Source organism: Bos mutus, chromosome 10, assembly GCF_027580195.1.
Source record: "Bos mutus isolate GX-2022 chromosome 10, NWIPB_WYAK_1.1, whole genome shotgun sequence".
In the NCBI taxonomy this organism is placed as follows: Eukaryota; Metazoa; Chordata; class Mammalia; order Artiodactyla; family Bovidae; genus Bos; species Bos mutus.
In genome coordinates this window covers 809372-833137 of record NC_091626.1, presented here as the reverse complement: position 1 = coordinate 833137, position 23766 = coordinate 809372, and the positions used below count along the sequence as shown (strand labels likewise).

At 36.2% G+C, this 23766-nt stretch overlaps 1 protein-coding gene across 10 annotated transcripts in view; it reads left to right on the top strand.

Moving 5' to 3' along the window:
• The window catches only part of APC (APC regulator of WNT signaling pathway), a 131681-nt gene that overhangs the window by 42899 nt on the left and 65016 nt on the right, over positions 1–23766 (top strand). For 5 of the 10 annotated variants that reach the window (XM_070377183.1, XM_070377181.1, XM_070377179.1 and 2 more), the window contains exons 2-3: positions 14340–14492; positions 23061–23145. In XM_070377183.1, the coding sequence (XP_070233284.1) occupies positions 14358–14492; positions 23061–23145 (220 nt within the window). In that variant the 5' untranslated portion in view covers positions 14340–14357. Of the gene's footprint in view, positions 1–14339; positions 14493–23060; positions 23146–23766 lie in introns of those variants that run through there. The other 5 variants (XM_070377180.1, XM_070377175.1, XM_070377182.1 and 2 more) reach the window with 1 other exon arrangement.

The following is a 23766-nucleotide window of genomic DNA, read 5'->3' as shown; positions in this document are numbered from 1 at the left end:
TCACACTGTGATGTTACCTAGCCGCAGTGTGGTTCCAGGCCACATTTATGCAATTACCTCCAATTGTCTCAGCAAGGTGTAACTCTCATAAACTCTGTCAGTCTCTTGAACCCAAACTTGCCTTTGAATTGTCAGTTATTTGTATCTTGGGGCTTCCCAGGTGGCTCAGTGGTGAAGAATCCACCTGCCAAGCAGGAGACACAGATTTGATCCTTGGGTCGGGAAGATCTCCTGGAGAAGGAAATGGCAACCCACTCTAGTATTCTTGCCTGGAAATCCCATGGACAGAGGAGCCTGGCAGGCTACAGTTCATGGGACTGCAGAAGAGTTGGACACGACTTAATGACTCAACAACAACAGCAGTTTGTGTGCCTGAGTCTCCTGTGGGTCGGAATCTTGAGACAAGACTTGTGTGAAATACTTGCTTTGTGAAGTGATCCAGGAGCAAGAGGTAGTGGCTTAGAAGATGTTAAATAGTGAACAGGTACAGCCAGTATGTGTTCTCAAGCTGATCACCAAGACAACTTGAAAGCCAGGACTTGCAGAGGAGCGGTGTAAAATTGTTTGCCTAAGGAAAAGGATTATATGTACTAGCTCCCATTCCCCTTCAGTCCCAACTCGTGTTCAATCTTACGTAGGCTGTACATGCGTGGATATTGGGGACCCACACTGGGGTGTCACAGAGATCCTGGAACGGAAAGCAAAGGATGCCTGGTGCAGTCAGTGTCCTGTGAGTTTATGTCTTGCCGTGAGCTGTTTGTTGCAGCAGTGACTGCAGTTAAAATGAGCCACGGGAATGTAAGATGAGACAAGAATGTCTGATTAATTTGTATACGGAACCTGTTTCTCCTTTCTACTGGCATATTATCCTTTTGCTAGATCATAAGATACTGAGAATAAGGAACATGTCAGTTTATCTTTTCAGTATTATAGAGCTGCTGTGACAGAGTTCCACATACTCGTGGATTAGAACCACAGAAATGGATTCTCTCACAGGATTGGGGCTGGAAGTACAAAGTCACAGTGTCGGCCAAGTTGAAACCTTCTGGAGACTGTGAGACTCTGTTCCCCGCCTTTCTCCCTGGCTCGCGGTGGTTGCTGGCATTCTCTGGCGTTCCTTGGGTTGCAGCTGACTCACTCCAGTCTGTGCCCCCATTGTCGCTTGGCATTTTCCCTGTGTCTCTGTTCATTTCTTCACGTGGCCTACTTTTAAGGATTCCAGTCATTGGGTTTAGGGACAGTCCTAATCCCATAGGACCTTATCTTAATTTGATTATATCTGCAAAGATCCTGTTTCCAAGTGAGGCCATTTTTCACAAGGTCCAGGGATTAGCTACTTGTGACTCAACATATTTTGGGAAACCTGATTCACCCCATAAAACTTCCCTGTAATATTTGCATGGTGTCTTGGGAATAATTAGTTTTCAAACGTTTCTTGATTTGAATTGTACAGAAAGAAACCTATCATCTTACTTTTTTAATGGGAAAGTCATCTTGGACAGTCTCTGAATTTGTGCCCTCTTTTTACTCTTCTTTGCTCTCTGTGGCTGTTTATTCCTGCATGTATTTATCTTTTTCTGACTTGCACTGAGTGTTTCAGGAATCACGAAACTATTAGATACAAACCTTGTCTTAAAGGTGGGAAACAACGTGGCAGATTGATGTCAGTGTATGGCAGAACCAATACGATATTGTAATTAGCCTCCAATTAAAATTAATAAATTAAAAAAATAAATAACCATTTTTAAAAAGTAATACCAAAAAAAAGTAAAGGTGGGAAACAAAACTTGCCAAAGTAAAATGGAATAATTAGAAAACAGTTAAACCAAGTTGTATTTACTGAACAATTAGCAGGAAGACTCATTAATGGCTTGTGGGAAATAGATATTTTTGTTGTTGTTTAAAAACAATAGCAATTTAAAGTGACATTTAAACATTAGTAGCTGATGTCATAGTCATAGCCAGTATGATTCTTTAAGCATACAATAATTCCTGAGTACATTCATTTTTTGCCTTTTTTTTTTTTTTTTGCCAGTTTTAAGTAAGATTGTTTCCCCCTATGACTTGTGATACAAATTTAGGAAGGTTTTTATGTGAGGAAACAGAATTGGGCTTTAAAGTATACCAAAGCAGAGGGGGAAAAGGATGGGGCATTCAAAAAGGCGATGAATTCTGAGCAGAAGTACAAAATAGTTTGTATGGAAGAGTGAAGAGGGAATTAGTTAAAGAGAAGGGTTATTTAGGAACTTAATAGAAAATAATTGTGAAACGAAGACTGGTATTAAGTACACTAGATCGTGAAAGCTACATAGAGGTAGGAGCATGATCTTAGGAGCTTGAGCATTGAGAACAAATATGACTTTAAATTCTGGCTCAGCCATTTGATCTGTGTTTTTAGGAAAGTTACTTGCCGTTTTTGAAGTCCCATCTTCCTTAACTCTAAAACAGGAAGTGATACCTACCTCACAGTTGGTGAAGATTAAACTACATACACACGCACAAACACAGACATGTATGTGGCACTTATGTGACCTATTGTAAATATGCAGCAAACAGAAGACTTTCTACATTTCATCAAGTAGAAAGATTAGCAGATATACCGAGGATCTGAATAATATAAACAGGTATTAGCATATTATATACCTGTTTACAACTTTATGCACTTTTTCCTTTTTTAAAAATTTCAGTCAGATATTTATGAAAATTAGTCATGTTCTTGATTACAAGGCAAACTTTTAAAAATTCAAAATAATAGCATTTGTAGGCAGCAGTCTCCAGTCAGTCTAATAAACAATAAATCAGTGGCAAGAAAAAGATGACTCACAAGTCATTTTATATAGCTAATAATTGAGAAAAATCTTAAGTACCCTTGAGTCAAAGAAGAAGTCAATATTGAAATTATAAATTATCAAGAAATAAAGAGGGAAATACTTCATACTAAAACCTATGATATATGGCTAAAGCTATACTGAGAAGAAAGTTAGTATTATACCTTAAATTATTATTATTAAAGAAAAAACTGACAAATGAACATGGAAATAAAGGCAGTAAGTTAATTACTGCTCAATTTAAATAACAATAAATAATAAGACAGCGGAAAATAAGAGGATATAATTAGTAAAGGTAAATTCAGAAATGAATAAAATAGAATACAAAATAGTGGAAAGGATATATAACACTAAAAGTGGATTTGGGGAGGAGTTGAAGATGAGTAAAATAGATGAAACCCTGTAAAGCCGGGTTAAAGGAACAAAAGATAAAAAGCATGAATGGGAAAGGAGACAAATTTTAAAGAGACTATATACAGCACTTTGCTTATGCTTGAAAATCTAGAGGAAATGGATAATTTATGGGTGAACCGTTAATGAATCAAATTGATACAGGAAGATGAAGGAATGAAAAGGCTTAACAGAAGAAAATTTTAAATACTCAAAAATCTTTCATCTAAACAAGCACCTGGTGATCTGAATTCTAGCTGACTTTCAAAGACTAGATAAGTTGTTTTTCAAACTATTCTAGACCATATACAATTAGCGTAAAGTTAATTTAAATCCATAATTTAAACTACTGGAAAAATTTCAGTCATATTGTGATTTCTTTCATAAAAATTCCACATGAAATACTGAGCAATGAACAAAGTAGTAAAATTAATAAAATATGAACAGGTAGGGTTTACTGCAGGAATGGAGGATGGATCAAAATGAGAAAAAATAGTAACTGACAGCATCAGCAAATTAAAAGAAAAACCATATAGTTATGTTTTATCATAAATAGAGGAAAGCAGTAGTATGGGAAAGACTAGAGATCTCTTCAAGAAAATTAGAGATACCAAGGGAACATTTCATGCAAAGATGGGCACAATAAACGACAGAAACAGTATGAAACTAACAGAAGCAGAAGATATTAAGAAAAGGTGGCAAGAATACATAGAAGAACTATAGAAAAAAGATCTTCATTACCCAGATAACTACGATGGTGTGATTACTCACCTAGAGCCAGACATCCTGGAGTCCGAAGTCAAATGGGCCTTTGGAAGCATGACTACAAAGCTAGTGGAGGTGATGGAATTCCATTGAGCTATTTCAAATCCTAAAAGATGATGCTGTGAAAGTACTGCACTCAATATGCCAGCGAATTTGGAAAACTCAGCAATGGCGGCAGGACTGGAAAAGGTCAGTTTTCATTCCAATCCCTAAGAAACGCAATGCCAAAGAATGCTCAAACTACCACACAGTTGCACTCATCTCACATACCAGCCAAGTAATGCTCAAAATTCTCCAAGCCAGGCTTCAACAGTGTGTGAACCAAGAACTTCCAGATGTTCAGGCTAGATTAGGAAAGGCAGAGGAACCAGAGATCAAATTGCCAACATCCGCTGACTCATCGAAAAAGCTAGAGAGTTCCAGAAAAACATCTACTTCTGTTTTATTGACTATGCCAAAGCCTTTGACTGTGTGGATCACAACAAACTGGAAAATTCTTCAAGAGATGGGAATACCAGACCACCTGACCTGCCTCTTGAGAAACCTATATGCAGGTCAGGAAGCAACAGTTAGAACTGGATATGGAACAAGAGACTGGTTCCAGATAGGAAAAGGAGTACGTCAAGGCTGTATATTGTCACCCTGCTTAATTAACTTATATGCAGAGTACATCATGAGAAACGCTGGGCTGGAATCAAGATTGCCAGGAGAAATATCAATAACCTCAGATATGCAGATGACACCACCCTCATGGCAGAAAGTGAAGAGAAACTAAAGAGCCTCTTGATGAAAGTGAAAGAGGAGAGTGAAAAAGTGGGCTTAAAGATCAACATTCAGAAAACTAAGAATATGGCATCCTACCCCATCCCTGCATGGCAAATAGATGGGGAAACAATGGAAAGAGTGAGAGACACTGTTTTCTTGGGCTCCAAAATCACTGCAAATGGTGACTGCTGCCATGAAATTAAAAGACACTTGCTCCTTGGAAGAAAAGCTGTGACCAACCTAGACAGCATATTCAAAAGCAGAGACATTACTTTGCCAACAAAGGTCTGTCTAGTCAAAACTATGGTTTTTACAGTGGTCATGTATGGATGTGAGAGTTGGACTATAAAGAAAGCTGAGCACCAGAGAATTGATGCTTTTGAACTGTGGTGTTGGAGAAGACTTGAGAGTCTCTTGGACTGCAAGGAGATGCAAGGATGCAAGGAGACATCCTAAAGGAAATCGGTCCTGAATATTCAATTGGAAGGACTGATGATGAAGCTGAAGCTCCAGTACTTTGGCCGCCTGATATGAAGACCTGACTACTTGGAAAAGACCCCAGTTCTGGGAAAGATTGAAGGCAGGAGGAGAACGGGATAGACAGAGGATGAGATGGTTGGATTTCATCACCGATTCAATGGACATGAGCTTGAGTAAGCTCTGGGAGTTGGTAATTGACAGGGAAGCGTGGCATGCTGGAGTTCACGGGGTCACAAAGAGTCAGACACAACTGAGCGACTGAACTGACTGATGCATTATCAAAACGTGCTATAAAGTGATTTAGAAGCCACTCCTAAAATTATTTTTAAATAAAAGGAAGATAGCTGAATGTTAAAAATATTTGTTAAAAATATTTACTGAAATCTAAGAGTAAGCTTTTAAATGGTGAATTATGAAATCATTCCTATTAAAATCAGGAATAAGACCATTGTTGTTAAAATATTATTTTGAAGTTGATTCAAGCTAACAATAAGATAAAAAGAAATGAGGTCTAATTATTAGGAAAGAAAAGACAAAATTATCACTACTTATAGATTATATGATTACATACCCAGAAAATTTATAGGAAAAGACTGTTAGAATTCATAGGATAATTGGATAAGGTGTTGCCATAAGGGGTATGTATTATATAAAATAATACTGGTACTAGCAATATTTGGTGTTTCACTCATGGCAAATCAAATAACAAAAAGCCAGAAATCAATTTGATACAAAATGCACAGGGCCTTTTCTTGGGGAAAAAAAAAGAAAATTTGATCGAATTATTCTTGACTGAGGTAAGATTTTTAATCTATTTCAAATTAATATAAATGTAATACAGTTCTATGTATATATGAGAATTTAACATAGTTCAGTGAAAAAGAAATGTTTTAATCATTCTGTAATTGGTTATTTGTATGAGAGTCAATTCAGTTAAACCACTCATAGTATAAAATAAAAATTCTAAATGAATTAAAAATCTTAATGTTAAAAGTGATTTCTGATACAGGCTAGTGAGTTAAAAATCACTTGTGTTTATCACTTCTTTCTCTTAAGACCTCATTGTGAAGTGATAGTAAAAAACAATTAAAAGAATACATGCTGGCAGTGTCACAGAATGAAAGGGATCCAGATCAAGACTGTAACAAAGTTCTGGAAGAGGAAGAAATCATGGAAATTAAAAATGATTACTGAAACATAAAGTCCTTAAGACTTCCTAGGTCTCTTTTCAGGTTACTTCTTCTTTAAGAAAAAAATACTAGGCAATTCTCTACTAGTCCAGTGATTAGCACTTGGTGCTTTCACTGCCATGGGCCCGTGTTCAATCCCTGGTTTGAGAATTAAGATTTTGCAGACTTCATGGTGCAGCCAATAAATAAATAGTAAAATACTAATTTTGAAATTTCTCAGTAGCCTTTGAAATTATGTGGGCTACCTTAAGGGGCTTGGAAACCAGAATTGTGAGTTAATGCTTTGGGCCAGGAGTTAGCAAATTGCTGCTGTTTTTGAAAATAGTGTTATTGGAACACAGTCGTGTGCATTTATTTGTGTATTGTCTGTGGCTGCTTTTGTGCTACAGCAACAAAGTCAAGTAGTTGCGACAGAAATCATATCGTTTACAAAGACTTATTATCCAGCCCTTGCAGAAAATTATCCAACCTCTGTTCCAGGTAATTTTGGTGGCCATCTTGGAATTGCCCTCACTTGGAACAGAGTAACAGAGTCCAGCCAATGAATGTAGCCGTTTACAGAATGTAAAGGAAAGGAAGGGGTGGGGAAAGAATAGAGCAGATAGGAGACTGATTATCGCTATCTACCTGGCTTTAGTAGAAAAGAGGAAAAGAAGTAGAATGGAGAATAAATACTTCTATTGGTTGTTAAATAAAGAGAAAAGAATTAAAAATAGGTGAGGTACAAAATTACTTTTTTTAATCTGACTTGTTAAAGTTTCATATTTCTTGAGATTTTTGTTTTATTTCTTCATTTTCAAGTATTATTTCCTTTTAAAAAATTTCCTGTCCTAATTAGAACTTCCAGGATTATGATGTAACAGTAGAGAATCCTTAGCATGCTTTTGATTTTAAAAATAATGCCTCTAGTATTTCGATATTAAGAATGACATTTAATGTTTTTGACAGCTTCTCTCTGTTTCCAGTTCATTGAGTTTTTAAGTAGATAATGACTTTTTCCAAATGTTTGTTCTTTGTTGAGATGATTGTATGGTTTTTCTTCTTTGATGTTTTAATGAAGTGAATGACACATAAATCATCCAGTGCTAAACCATCTTTGCATTCTTAGAGTAAACTCAGCTTGATTCTGCTATAGTTTCTTTATACTTTTGTGTTTTATTTCCTGACACTTTGTTTAGGGCATTTGTGTCAGTATTCATAAGTGATATTAGCCTATGACTATCTTTTTCACCGTACCTTTGACTTTTATATCATGACTATATTAGCCTCATAGAATGGGTTGGGGAGTATTTCCTTGATTTTTATTCTTGGAAAAGTTTGCATAAGTTTGGAATGATACGTTTCTCAAATGTTTGGTAGAAGGTGTTTATAAAACCATTTGAATCCTGTGATTTTTTGTTGGACAGAGAAAAGGGGAAACATTTAACTCCTCCAGCTTTCAGTAGTTGTAGAACTATTAAGATTATCTATTTCTTGTTGAGTCAATTCCCCCCACCTTTGAATGTTGTTCACTTTATATGTTTGAGATCTTGTCTGTCTCTAACATTCAGTCTTTTCAAAAAACCAACCTTTTGCTCTAATATTCAAACTTTACAAAAAGGTATACAATGAAAAGGAAGGCATCTTCTCAGCAGAGCTGAGACTTTTCCAGAGGCCATCAGTGTACTTTTGTATATCCTTTCAATGACATTTTTATCTTTTTCTGTTCAGTCGCTCAGTCGTGTCCAGCTCTTTGCGACCCCCATGAATCGCAGCACACCAGGCCACCCTGTCCATCGCCAACTCCCGGAGTTCACTCAGACTCATGTCCGTCAAGTTGGTGATGCCATCCAGCCATCTTATCCTCTGTGTCCCCTTCTCCTCCTGCCCCCAATCCCTCCCAGCATCAGGGTCTTTTCAAATGAGTCAGCTCTTTGCATGAGGTGGCTAAAGTACTGGAGTTTCAGCTTTAGCATCAGTCCTTCCAAAGAACACCCAGGACTGATCTCCTTTAGAATGGACTGGTTGGATCTCCTTGCAGTCCAAGGGACTCTCAAGAGTCTTCTCCAACACCACAGTTCAAAAGCATCAATTCTTTGGTGCTCAGCCTTCCTCACAGTCCACTCTCATATCCATACATGACTACTGGAAAAACCATAGCCTTGACTAGACGGACCTTTGTTGGCAAAGTAATGTTTCTGCTTTTGAATATGCTATCTAGGTTGGTCATAACTTTCCTTCCAAGGAGTAAGCGTCTTTTAATTTCATGGCTGCAGTCACCATCTGCAGTGATTTTGGAGCCCCCCAAATTAAAGTTGAACACTGTTTCCACTGTTTGCCCATCTATTTGCTATGAAGTGATGGGACCAGATGCCATGATCTTAGTTTTCTGAATGTTGAGCTTTAAGCCCACTTTTTCACTCTCTTTCACTTGCATCAAGAGGCTTTTGAGTTCCTCTTCACTTTCTGCCATAAGGGTGGTGTCATCTACATATCTGAAGTTATTGATATTTCTCCCGGCAACCCTGATTCCAGCTTGTGCTTCTCCAGCCCAGCGTTTGGCATGATGTACTCTGCATATAAGTTAAATAAGCAGGGTGACAATATACAGCCTTGACATACTCCTTTCCCTATTTAGAACCAGTCTGTTGTCCATGCCCAGTTCTAACTGTTGCTTCCTGACCTGCATATAGGTTTCTCAAGAGGCAGGTCAGGTGGTCTGGTATTCCCATCTCTTTCAGAATTTTCACAGTTTATTGTGATCCACACAGTCAGAGGCTTTGTCATAGTCAATAAAGCAGAAAGAGATGTTTTCCTGGAACTCTCTTGCTTTTTCGACAATCCAGCGGATGTTGGCAATTTGATCTCTGCTTCCTCTGCCTTTATCTTTTTACAACCCTTTTATTTTTTACTAGAACAGGATGACCAGTATGAGACATAGTGATCTATACTGTCTTGTTTTCTCTCTTCTTTTTGTTTGTTTTTACATCAACCTCATTTTTTAAATGCCAGTGTAATATTCCACTGCATGGATGTATCCTGTTTAATTAAAAGTAGTTATGCTTTTATACCTTTCCCATTTGTTTGACGTAACCTAAGAACTTGATTGATTACCCCTATTCTAGTAATAGACAATCATTTCAGAGGTCCAGCAGGCCTTCCGTGTGCCTTACCCTTTCACAAATAAGTTAAAATTAAAATGTCCATTGCTCTATAATAGCCTCCTTGGAAGAGGGTGTATTCCATTTCAGCATTTTTAATTGAAAGCACAGCTCTTTTCTCTAATTTAAATGCCGTATGATGTCCTTCAGCATTTGCACCCCTGTCCTCTTGTAGTCCCCACTAAAGTGTAGGGGAGGAGTGGATGCCGCTGCATGTGTCCTCGTGGCTGTCCTGCTGCCCTGGCCGCTTGTGTAAAGTCCATCTTCTGACCTGTCTTTGAGATGCTGCCTTTATTATGACTAACTTCACATATACTTCTGGAATTTAAAAAAATGTGTTCCCTTGGTTGATCTCTTCATCTGCCAGTTTCATAGCTTTTTAAAGCCTTTTTATTTTTAAATAACTTTGTACTTATAAAAGTTAGAAAAATAAGAGAGTTCCTATGTACCCTTCAATTTTTCCTAATGTTAACATCTTATATATCCATAGTATAATGACAAGAACTAAGAAATTAGCTTACTGATACAGTACAGTTAACTTCATACTGTTTTGCTTACAATGGCTTTGTAGCACTAATTTAATATGACGTAGGTATACTCTTGATCTTCCCTTCATATTTTCCCTTTTTTTGTTTTTTTCAGTTGTCTAGCTGCAGAAAACAAAATAAAAAATATTTTATATAGTATTTATATTGGGACCATGTAAAATTAACTCAGGGAGAAATGACATCATTATGATACTGAATCTTTAGTACGCAAACAAGATATGTCTTTCCATTTGTTGAAATCTACCTTTGTGTCTCTCAGAAGTGTTCCATAGTTTTCCTCATACATGTTTTGAACTCTTTATTCAGTTTATGCCTGTTTTTTTAAATTGTAGATAAGATCTTTTCTTCCATTTTATCTTTTTTTTTTCCTAACTTTTTTTTTTTTAATTTTATTTTGTTTTTAAACTTTACAATATTGTATTAGTTTTGCCAAATATCAAAATGAATCCGCCACAGGTATACCTGCGCTCCCCATCCTGAACCCTCCTCCCTCCTCCCTCCCCCACCCTCCCTCTGGGTCGTCCCAGTGCACCATTTTATCTTTTATCTGGTTTCTCTTTGTACATGTAAAGGAAAGATTTCTATATGTTTTATACTTCACAAAATTACTAGATTATCTTGTTGTAGTAATATTTAGTTGGTTCTTTTGGATATTCTAGTTATTTCATTTTACCCCTGCCAGTAGTAGTCCTTTCTAATTTCATTCTGTGTTGACTGATAAAACGAGTAAGAGTGGTAAAAATGGGGCTTTCCCTGACTTTAGTAATATAGTGTATCTAGTATTTCCTCATTGGGTGGTGCTGGCTTATTGTGGGGCTGAAATACATTGTGTTAAAAAAGTGTGCTTTTATATCCAGTATTTTCAACAAGAATGGGCATTGAATTTTTAAAGCGTCTTTTCATCACCTTTGGCATGATAATATTTTTCTTCTGTGTAGCTCTATTAATGGGCTGAATGATATCAATTTTACAACAATGATTTTTGTTGTAAATTTTAGATTTTCCTTCTCTTGTGGTTAGTTTTGATAAAATACACTTTCTAGTAAATTCTCTATTTCGTTTTCAAGTTTGTTTACATAGACTTGAGCAAAGTAGTCTTTTATGATTCTTTTGGTTTCTTTTTGTATTGATGTTTTCTTCTTCTTTCATTACCATCTAACAGTACTGACAAATACATCTTTTTTTAAAATTCATTAAACCAAAAGAATAAAAGCAGTTTAATGTTTTTTTAAATCCCAAACTTCTTAATTTATAATAAAGAATCTTTCAGATTTAGTTCTAATTGAGTATCCCTTACCTACCTAAACTTTTCTGCCTCCTTGCATTAATTTCTTAGGATCCTTGTGAATTTGTTTCCAGTGAACATGAGGATACAAGTCTAAATAACAGTCCTTTTACTTTCTTCTCCCCTACCCTACTCTTAAGGGATGAGAATCTCTTTAGTGCATACCCTGACTCCCGGTGACTCAGAAAGAATCCACCTGCAATGCAGGAGACCTGAGTTTGATCCCTGGATCAGGAATATCTCCTGAAAAAGGGAATGACTCCCTTCTCCAGTATCCTTGCCTGGAGAATTCCATCGACAGGAGCCTGGCGTGCTACAGTCCATGGGCTCCCAAAGAGTTGGACAGGACTGAGCAACTAACCCTTTCACTTTCTGAAAAGCATATTTAGATCTCTGTATATTCTCAGTAATGTGAAAGAGTCAGAGATTTTACCCATTTCATCAGATAAATTTTGGGTGTTTTTTTTTTTTTTAATGATGCTGGGTGGTTTGCATTTACGATATATTTTGTATGAAATTCTTGTGGTTGTTTAAAAGGCTTTCTAAAACAAATTTATGATTTTTTTTAAATTTTGCATTAACCAATTTTGACTTAGGTATGGCTGCAACATATTAAAAGGACATAAGGCAAAGTATTACCTTGAAACATCTTATTTTTCTCATAAAATTATATGAAAACATCCTGCTTTCTAAAGCAGAAATGACTTAAATGTTTTGATTCTGGAGGGAGAGAAAAAAAAATGATGGAATGTTTTAATTGTCCACCTAAAGGGCTGAATTCTTTTTTGTTCCAGTAAAGAGCACTGTAGTAGTCCCTTGCTCATTTTGCCCACCCGGCTTTTTTTGTGATTGTGTATGGTTATAACCTCTGTGTCTTAACATAATTCCGGTAATTTTCTCTTTCCCTGTATTATTACTTTTTCTCTTATTCATACTATTTTAGTGGGAAGTTGCCTGTTAGGATTTTATTTGGAATGAGGAATTTTAGGACTTATGTTACTAAATGCTGTCAGCTTCCCACCTTTGTCATGTGATTTTTAATGTGCTGCGTCTTTGTAGAGATGCCTATTAGTGGTACGGTATAAAATAGATAGGGCTTCCCAGGTGGCTCAGTAGTAGAAAAACCGCTTGCCAATGCAGGAGACGCAGGAGAATGGGGTTCAATCCCTGGGTCAGGAAGATACCCTGGAGGAGAAATGACAACCCACCCCAGTATTTTCGCCTGGATCATCCCATGGACAGAGGAGCCTGGTGGGCTGCTGTCCGTGGAGTTGCAAAGAGTCAGGCACAGCTGAGCATGCATGCACACAAAACAGATAAGTGATCCCACCTGTGAACTTCTCCTTTGTTTCTGATATACCTTCTCAGTTCTTTTTCAAAAGAGTTCACCTCTTGTCCGTTGGTCAGAGGACTGAGGCTTATAACAGTAGGTCTTACTAAGGAAGTTACGTTTCAAGTGTATTTTCATCATATAACTTACACAGGACTTTTATTTTTAGACCATCATTTTGTTTCTCAATTCTAACAATATCCCTGTAAATTATATTAGAAAAGGTAGTAAATGTCCATTTTACAAATGGTGAAGTGAATTAAAATTCAGGGGCAAAGGTAAAGGCGTGACCAAGACTGAAATTAAGACCAGTGTCTCCAAATACAAGTCTAGTGCTCATTCTTTTCAGGCATGAAGATTTTTGAGGGTGATCTCCACCATCCAGGACTCTGTTTCCTCCTCAGTTGACAGTGGGTTGCACCAGATTTATCGTCCCTAGCTGTTGCAGAACAGACGGGACCTGTGTCACTTGATTTCCCTTGTTAGGGAATCCCTTCCAGTTGCTGAACTACAATATTGTCATGACTAGCGAGTGTTGTAATTTGTGTGCCTTATTTCGTATCGTGGATTTTTACTGCAGAAACATTTTTTTAATGTCCAGATCTATTAAGTATTGTTTGAGTACAAACTCTGTTATACTTTTTAACTCTTAGAGATAGGTAGAAATTTATTCCATAGAAATTAAACTACAAAGAGGATCTGGGTCTTTGGAACTTCGTTAGTCTGAACATAACTTCTAGCATTCTCTAATTCTTTAGGCCAAGGACCTCTTATTACCTGACTGTCCTCTATATCTTTCTTTTCTCCCCTCTTCTTTCATGGTAATGTAATTAATAGCCAGCCTCTGCTTCACTTCTCTTTGACAGTCTCCTAAAATCATCCGTTTTCTTCAAGTGTCTTTCAGCCTCAATGTGAGCACAGTGGGTCCCGTGATACGTATGCCATAGCATGGCCTATTATATTCATCCTTTTGGATAAATGTAATAGAATTTTATATTAGCAATTATTATCATCTTTCTTTCCAAAAGATTTGAAGTCTCAATCCAATCTTCTGCCTTGTGTCTATTTTGTTAAATGACCGCCTTTTTAGTGAGGCCTTCTTGGAACTTCGTATTTCCCCATGGATAATGTTTTAAGACTAGCTTTTTATCAAATGAAAAGTGGTAGACTGCATATACCTAATCTCATTAATCCATTTGGGCTATAAAATTGTGTGATTATTGGACAAAATCCAGAAGTAAATTAATATGACCAATATAAATATATTTCTTATCAATAACTGCATTTCCTAAATCTTGTCTGTAAGACCATTTAAAGTATCTCTGAAACCTCGAAAAAATTCTAACCTGATAGAAATCTTACCCACCTGTGAAAAGGCAGGTGTTTTTCAAACACTACTGAAGCTCTCTTCTGTTTTAAATCTTATTTGTCTTTAAAGCCTCGGTGTTCATCTTCTCAGATGCTGCCGCTTGCACATTGTTGTTTTGAGACTGAAACCGCTACATTAACACAGCTCTTATTAAATGTCTGGAGGTTTTGTTTCTTTATCCCTTTCTTTGTAACAAGCAGCCACTCTATTTTTCAGTAGTGAATTTCAAAATCCTTTTTAACCTTATAGGTCCAGGGGTAGCCAAGGATGGCTGCAGCTTCATATGATCAGTTGTTAAAGCAAGTTGAGGCCCTGAAGATGGAGAACTCAAATCTTCGACAAGAGCTAGAAGATAATTCCAATCATCTTACAAAACTGGAAACTGAGGCATCTAATATGAAGGTATCAAGACTGTGACTTTAAATTGTAGTTTATCCGTTTTTATTCCATGTTTCTTCCTGTAAACTTGGGGTTAGACACTTCACTTACTTAGAAGTGTATTTTTTAAGTTAAGCAATAATTTGTAAACTCTTTCTTGCAAAAGTTAACATTGATATTTTCAGTCCAAATGTTTTTAGTTCATCCAGCAAATCATATAAAGAAAATGATTATAAAACCACAGTGACTAAGTAGTTAGTCCTTAGTTATTTTTAAGCTTAAAGATGAGAGACCAACTTCACCATCGCTATAGTGAGGCTGGGGGTCCTGTGTGATTCGTAGAAGCTAGCCTCGCAGCTGTAGGATTTATCATAAGGATTAAAAGAGATCACAGTCACATCCCCAACCCCCTCAGATCCTGTCGTCACTTACGTGCTACAGTGACAGATCATCAAGAAATTTGGGGTGACCTAATGAGAAGAGTCCTGAAGTGAAGATTAGTACCTGATTCTATTTCTGGTTTTGCCATAAGCTGAGCTACAGACTGTAGGGTGCCCTTCTAGAATTAAATTGCTTTATTTGAAAAGTAGTCATTGCACTAACAGATGATGTCCATGACACCTTCAAGCCCTGAAATTGGTTTTCTATATAGCATTGAAAAGCTGTGATAACCTCCATGAAAAGTTATAAAATATTCAGTGTGCACTGGGAAAATATGTTCTTATTTCAAAATAAGTGCAGTTAAAACTTTAACTGTTTGAATTTCCAGTTAGGCAGATTGTCCTCTCACTGAATTTACTAGAACTGGAGGTCATCAACAAAGCTGTTACCTCCTTCTCTTTAAAAAAAAAAAAAAATCCTTCTTGCTACATGTTTTTTCTGCGCCTTGGCTATTTTACCATCTGGGTTTCTGACCCTCTTCTTCCTGTCTGCTCACTACTCTTATTCCTTATTCATTTATTATTCTCTTCTATTTCTTTTTCCATGCATTTTGAGGTCTCTCTTATTCTTCAAGTTTCTGTGTATTAACTGAACTATTGAGCTGCTCCTCTTTTAACTTTTTATTAAATATCATAGCAGTTTAGCCTTTTACTCATATGAACCTTTCTTTCTTTTTCTCTTTCTCCCTTTCTTTCTCTTCTATCCATAAATATTTTCTACTCTGTTGCCTATTTCTGTGGCAGTAGCAATGACAGATCTCCAAGATACCTATCTCAAGTCCTTCATAAAGAAATATTTTTTTCTATAGACTATAAAGAAACATTTTTTTTCTCACCACAAACCATGAAAACAGCTGAATCAATTACTTACTAGGTTAAAAAAGAGTAGTTTGGTATTTTAACACTGATCAACATAATGTATCTAAAATTATTGTACATGACATGTGGTTTTAAAAGTTTAAAGATACAAAATTTAAACTCCCCAGCAGGACTAATCATTTATCTGCTTCAGAAGTATATTTTGTAGAGAATTCTTCCTAGCACACCTGTCTGAATGTCTCTTGTGCAGAATTCTGAGTCCTCTTTTAAAATTTTATCTTTTTCTTTAACTAGAGCAAATTGAAACTTCATTTTGGTGAAACATTTTAACATACCTTTAGATCCATCTCCACGGATGGGAATGCTGAAGTGTGGAATGGCTCTCAGAGTAACAATATGTCAGGTCCTTAAATTTCTGCAATGGAATACCAGGTTGACCTCTTAGCAATGGGGTATAATATACATCATGAATATTAGTATTTAAGATATGTCTGAATTCAACCATGAATTGATTACTGCTCAGTGAGTCTTCTTACAGACATCCTTGCAAAGCCATCCACATATTTCTTGAGGATTTAGAGTATGGTATCATAGCAGTTATGCCCTTTTACTGAAATTATTTATGTATCTCTCCTTTCAAGAAGCTTTTGAAAAAAAAAAAAAGCAGCAGCAGCTTTATGGTATTAACAGGAAACCATGCTCTGTTTGTTTTGTCTTAAAATATTGATGTGAAAAGACATTTGGAAACATTGGAACTTACTACATTGGATTAAAGTTAATCCGAAACAATGGTTATTTCTCAAAAAAAAATCACTTTTTAGACTTTGTAATACATCATATGATCTTGTATTAAGTTTACTGATCATTCATATGTAATGTGGGACGGCAAGGTGTGTCTCTTCCAACTAGGTAATTCCAGGATTTCTGAAATTTATACAGTAGTACCATCTAGTGGCAAAAGAGAATACTGCTTTGCTATTGATTACATGTCATTGATAGTATAAAAATATTCTCTGTGTATGTGACAGTCAGGGAAATATGTGTACAGCAGTTAAGGAAGTGTGAGCATTGACTGTATTTGATAATATTAAGAAAATGTTTATTTTTTAGGTCTAATGATGGCATTGTGGTTGTGTTTAGAAAGAATCCCTTTTTAAATATATATGTAGAATTTTTTTAGAGAAAAAGCAGTATGATGACTGAGACTGGTTTTTCAAATACATTTGGGTTGAGGGGGAAATGGAGGAAGTGGTTATAAGTATAAATGAAAGAAGCCCGTGAGTTGATAATTATTGAACTAACGTGAGGATACACGGGAGTTCGTTACATTATTCTCATACATATATTGTTATGTATATACTTGATGCTTCTGTAACTAAAATAAACTACAGATTTTGTGGGATTTAGAATAAGAATGCAGCAATTATAGCTAAACTTAAGGGAAATTATATACTATACTTTTTACTCCAGGGCAGGAAGTCAGTGTGATTTACTTTAAAATACTGAGTATCACAGCATGATAAATATGGTGAAAAGTTAAGTTAGTTGCACAGTCATGTCCAACTCTGCGATTCCTTGGACTGCAGCCTGTCCCTCTCCTCTGTCCATGGAATTCTCCAGGCAGGAGTACTGGATTGGTTGCCATTTCCTTCTCCAAAATATGGTGAAGTATGAAGCATTTAAATTGAAAGATGGCATGGTGTAGAAAAATATATCTAGGTAAAATTTTAACCAACTGTTTATATCTCTTGCATTTTAGTAAAATGAAGTATTTATAAATAGTTTTTTAACTGTTAAACCATCTACATGGAGAGTATCTTTTATTTTCAGAGTGTAAGAAAAAAAATGAGAAGTAAAAATTCAAATTGGCATAGTTCATAATTTATTTTGAAGATTTAATTACCAAGTATACCTTTATCTAGTAATGAAAGATATCAGTAACTATGACATAGCGAGAAAAACAGAAGTGGGTCAAGTTAAAACTCCCTTGAAATGACACAGTTACTCATTGATATTTTCTGTTCACCTATATGACCACAGTAATTTGTCTGTAATAATTAATTCTCTCATGGTTTTAAAATCTTAACATGTTTTTAAAATAATGTTTGATTATGGCTCCCTACTCCAGTACTCTTGCCTGGAAAATCCCATGGATGGAGGAGCCTGGTGGGCTGCAGTCCATGGGGTCGCTAGAGTCGGACACGGCTGAGCGACTTCACTTTCACTTTTTACTGTCATGCATTGGAGAAGGAAATGGCAACCCACTCCAGTGTTCTTGCCTGGAGAATCCCAGGGACGGGGGAGCCTGGTGAGCTGCCGTCTATAGGGTCACACAGAGTCGGACACAACTGAAGCAACTTAGCAGCAGCAGCAGCAGCATACGATTTTGTAAAACCAAACTTCCAGAATTTATAAATACAAATGAGTATTCTCTCCTTTAAAATTACATATTAATTTAAAAAACCATCATTTCTCAAAACATTCTTGTGAAATATTTTGTTTGGAATTGCTTTGTAGTTGTGTAGCATTTTCTTTTAAAAACCTCTTTGAAATTAAGGACTTCTTTTTAGGCTGTATTCAGTATGCAGCTCCAAGCAATTAATCAGCCCTACCGCAGCAACTAGAAAACACTGGATAAAAACAAAAACCATTCTTTTAAAGACATTGGAGAACTGTAAAATCATCAAGGACTATGTTAACTAAAATTCCTAAGAGGAAAGAGCCCTTTCTAGATGAGCTGAGATCACCAGTAATTTTATTCCCAGGGGTGTTTGCTGATTGTGGGGATAGACTGCTAATCATTGGCACAGGCATGAAGACTCCACTGTTGACAGACACACAGGCATATGTGAAGTATTGACGTTTAGAGGAGCTCCAAGTGTATGACTGGTTTCTCACATTTTCTCCAAAAACATGGGATGTTAGCTGAGTCTTGTTGAGGGGAAAGATGCTGGGGTGGACTAGGAAGCAGAATGTTAGGAGGAACATCCTGCTAAAGGAATACTTTCACATAGCAGGTCTCCTTAGTCTAAATTTAAGAGAAGAGATACATTGAAAGAACTCAGCAAACCAAATCAGATGCGAAAGGGAAAGTCACTCAGTCATGTCCAACCCTTTGCAACCCCATGGACTATACATTCCATGGAATTCTCCAGGCCACAATATTGGAGTGGGTAGCCTTTCCCTTCTCCAGAGGATCTTCCAAACCCAGGGATCGAACCCAGGTCTCCCGCATTGCAGGCGAATTCTTTACCAACTGAGCTATTAGGAAATCCCATATGAATTTCACTTAAACTGCATCTGCAACCCATTTTCAGTTATTGGTTGAAGGAAATCAGACCCCAGTGGTAGAAAGGGCAAACTCTGTAAGGGAAACTCCAATCTCAAGTCTTTGTTGTTCTTGTATACATAATGACTGGCATACAGTTAAAAGTTACAAGAAATACAAAGAAATAGGAAAATGACTGATAACCAACAGAGCAAATAGGTAATAGAAACAAATCCCAAGATGATCTACATATTGTAAGTAAGAGTCAAGGATTTTAACATAATTATTTTAAATGATTTGGAAAAAATGATGGATTAAATGGATAAAGAGTCAGAAAATCTCAACAGAGAATTGGAATCTATAATTAGGAAGAATCAAACTTAAACCTTGCTGGTAGGAGTATAAAATAGCACAAACACTTTGAAAAACCATTCAGCAGTTTCTTTTAAAGTTAATCACTGTGACTAAGCATTTAAACCTCCAGATGTATATTCAAGAGAAGTGAGTACGTGTGTCCACCTGGAGATAAGTGCAGGAATGTACGTAGTAGCATTCTTCATAATAGCTTCCAACCTGGCAGCAACCCAAATGTCCATCAAAAGGATAAGGGATGTATCAGTGGAGATCTAGTCATACAGTGGACAACTGCACAGTATTAAATAACTGATACATACAGTAGCATGGGATGAGTGTCATAGAGACTTCGGTGAGCAAAAAACACAAGACACAGAAGACTGTGTACTATGTGACTTCATTTATATGCAATTCACAAGCATGCTAACTGGTAACAAAAATCAGAGTACTAGTTACTTCTGGAGAATGAATATTGATTGGTAAGGGACAAAAGGGAACCTTCTGAGATACTGGAAATGTTCTGTGTCTTCCCTGGGTGGCAATTACATGGATACTTGGATTATATAAGAAATTTAAGATTGGTGTGCTTTTCATATGTATATTCTATCTCAGTAAAACAGAAAAGAAATGAGCTTAATTTTTATCATGGAATAGACACAACCTGTTCACAAGAAAGTAGGAATGTAGTCATGCTGGGTGGTGTCATCTTGAGACAGAGTAACTGGATCTATAAATTAACTGCATTTTTTTGAGATTCATAACTCAGAATTTACAAGAATAATTTAAGAGAACACATTGGAATAAGTAGCTTTTCAAGATAGCTGTTTTGAAATTTTAATTTTTTTAACTTTAGATTTCAATAATTTTATTTACTTTATGGTTATTGCTTTTACCAATAGACTTCTAGCCATATGCACAGAAACTTAAAACTTACAAGTTATGTATATTCACTATTTTTTAAATTTAGGAAATACAGACAAAGAGAGATCAAACTCACCCATTAAAAAAATTTTTTTTAATGTTGGTAGGTGATGGACAGGGAGGCCTGGCGTGCTGTGATTCATGGGGTCGCAAAGAGTCATTTTTCTCTCTGTGCATTTTATGCAGACATGCATTCAATGGGATCATATTTTGCAGCATGCTTTTTAATTTAATAGAGCCATCTTTTCATGTCATTAAGTATTACTTAGTATTTTTGTAGTTGTATAATATTCTGTTGTTTGGCTAATGCCATAAATTTATTTAATCCTTTATTGTTGAGCATGCAGATTTACATGGCCTTTTCATTTCTGTTGGTGTTATTTTAATTTTTCCTTATTATTTTTAATATGTTTTTTAAAAACCAGTAATATGCCGTTAATTTTCAAAAATTAAGTGTATGTCCTATGACATGCCAGGGATTTCTTTTAATTGTTGCTTTTCAATTCTTAAATGCTTGTACTTTTTCTGAAAACAATATTTGTTTTGATAATATCTGTTGTTTTAAAATGAGGAAACCAAAAACAAAAATTGCTTGTAATCCCAACTTCTATAGAATACTCACTGTTAACACCTGATGATAGGCTCTAGAGAAGGATCATGTATAAAGAAAGACCTGATTAGAGCTGTGCTTTAAAAGTTTTATTAATCTGTTAGTCCTGTGCAAGGTAGGACCATTTAGGAGATTATTTTAGTAGTTTTGGTGGGGTCAACAGCCAGGATAATGACATAAGAATAGAAAAGAGATGGCTAATAAGAGATATTAAGCCTAGAATACAGAATTGATAACTGATCAGGGAGATGAAAGACACGAGGCTGAAGATTTGAGCCGAAAGGGAAAAGAAGGCTACTGCTATTTAACTGAACAGATATAAGGCAAGGAACAGGATTTAACGGCACAGGGTGATAGCTTGGACGTTTACATATACAGTGCATATCATCCAGACACACTGAATGTTAAGCATCTATCAGTCATACTGGGAAAATGAGTCTGAAGTTGTGAGGTTAGGATTAGAGACATATCATTGATAGTTCCTTGAGAAAGGTAAGTGTTGAATTGTGAAACTAGGGATTATGTGAAAGTGAAGTCGCTCAGTCGTGTCCGACTCTTTGCGACTTCGTGGACTGTAGCCTACCAGGCGCCTCCGTCCATGGGATTCTCCAGAATGCTGGAGTGGGTTGCCGTTTCCTTCTTCAAGGGATTATAAGAAATAAGATTAAAAGATCATTGAATTGCAAGCAGCAGTGGATGGAAGGAGACTCAGGATCCTGAAAACTGCAGGTAGCCTCCAATGGTAATTCTCAAACTTTATGGAAGAGAATTGTGTCCTGATGTTTGTAGCAATCTATATTCATTCAAGAAAGACATCCCTGTGCAAATTTATTTCCTATCTCGCGGTTGTGATACACTGACATAATTTCTGACTGTAAATAACAATCACCTCCATATTCCCACATCTGCTTATCTAAGCCTTTTAACTTCCAACATGGTCTTTATATGAAGGGCAGATCATTAAGGTCACAGGCTATTTCTTATTGTTAACATAGGAATTCTTTTCTTAATGCTTCTAATGTGACTGTCAAGGTAAACCACTGACATGCTAAGTTGCTTCAGTCGTGTCCAACTCTGTGCGACCCCATAGACAGCAGCCCACCAGGCTCCCCCATCCCTGGAATTCCCCAGGCAAGAACACTGGAGTGGGTTGCCATTGCCTTCTCCAATGCATGAAAGTGAAAAGTGAAAGTGAAGTCGCTCAGTCATGTCCAACTCTTGGCGACCCCATGGACTGCAGCCTACCAGGCTCCTCCGTCCGTGGGATTTTCCAGAAAAGAGTACTGGAGTGGGGTGCCATTGCCTTCTCTGAAACCACTGACATAGTCTTTACTATATTTACTCTTCTTGACAGGTTTCCTTTTCAATCTATTTACGGATCCTTTTTCACATAGAGGAACACTGCCCATAGCTGTAGGATTGTAACTGTTCAAATACATTGTTTTGCATTTGGAATCCTACTTGGCCAGCAAAGATTTTGTTATGAACTAGAATGGGATGCCTCAGAATATGTAAATGTAAAAATACATATAAATTATTGTTAAGGAACATACAGAAAAACTAGTAGGAAGTGAAAGTTTTTAACGTTCTCTGACAAAAATTTGTTATGAGAAGGCTTTAGATGGGAAAGGACGTAATGGATCAAAAGTTGGGAGACAGCGTACAGTCATTTAACTATCTGCTGACTATAAATCAGTGTACTAGTAGAATGTATATAAGTTGAGTACATAAATGCTTGGTATCAATTGGGGTGTTAAATAAAACAGCATAATGTGTTAATTTGCTGTCTTCCATGGCCATGTTGGTACAAGTTTAGTTTTTGTGTCTTCAGCAAATCTTTGAGTCTCAGTTGGTCTATCTGAAAAATGAGAGTAATCCACCTTGTTTTGTTCTTTCAGAAGTTACAAATAACATATCTTAACTATCCTGTGTATACTGTGTGGAGACTACTTGTAATCACCATTGTCACAAAGTATCAGTGTTGTCATTGGGCTGTAATTTATTATTTATAATTAGTAATAGATAGTATCTGTAAAGTACTTTGCATTTTATATGTTTTCAGATAGATCTGAAATAACTTTTTTCCCCCAGCAGACCTAAATGCCAAGAAACTTAAAATCATATCTTCAAAAAGTTATTTAGAATTTTGTCATACTGAGATACTGTGTTCTTTTTTACAGGAAGTACTTAAACAACTACAAGGAAGTATTGAAGATGAAGCTATGGCTTCTTCTGGACAGATTGATTTATTAGAGCGTCTTAAAGGTAAATTTTTAAAAAATGTTTTAAAGTAATTTTTTAAGCTCCAGTTGTCATCTTTAGGTGTATATATCCAAATAATGCTTCTCTTGATTAGAATGTTGGTGTTGGATTTTCTTAGCCTAATGCATTAGGATGTAATTTTTTAAGTACAAATATGTAAACAGTCTATTTGCTTGTCATTTTTCCAGTTAAAACATTTAACTGCCTTTAAATAAACTATTTTAGATACCTTTCTTTACAATTTTCAGCTCTTTCTAAAATGCATTGCTCTTCTGCCAGTCATTAAGTAGGCCTTTATTAAGCTTTATGCTATAGACTGGACCCATTGCTTCATTTGAAGGAGTCAGTGCCTTTCTTTGTTCCATTCAGAATAGAAGTGCTTTATCTTTGTGCATACACACACACACATACACACACTGATTTTAAGCCATTTTTAATAGAATTTTGAAAGAATGTCTTTCTTGTTTTATTACTTAAAAATTCAAATATCAAATCAGCTAAGTTTAATTGTAATTGAAGGTGGGCAGAGAAATTACCTTTGGATCCCCAAGTATATTATTACCTAGTAGGAATCTAAGAAAGGACATTCTGTCTAATTTTTCTTTAACATACTTTTTTTCCACC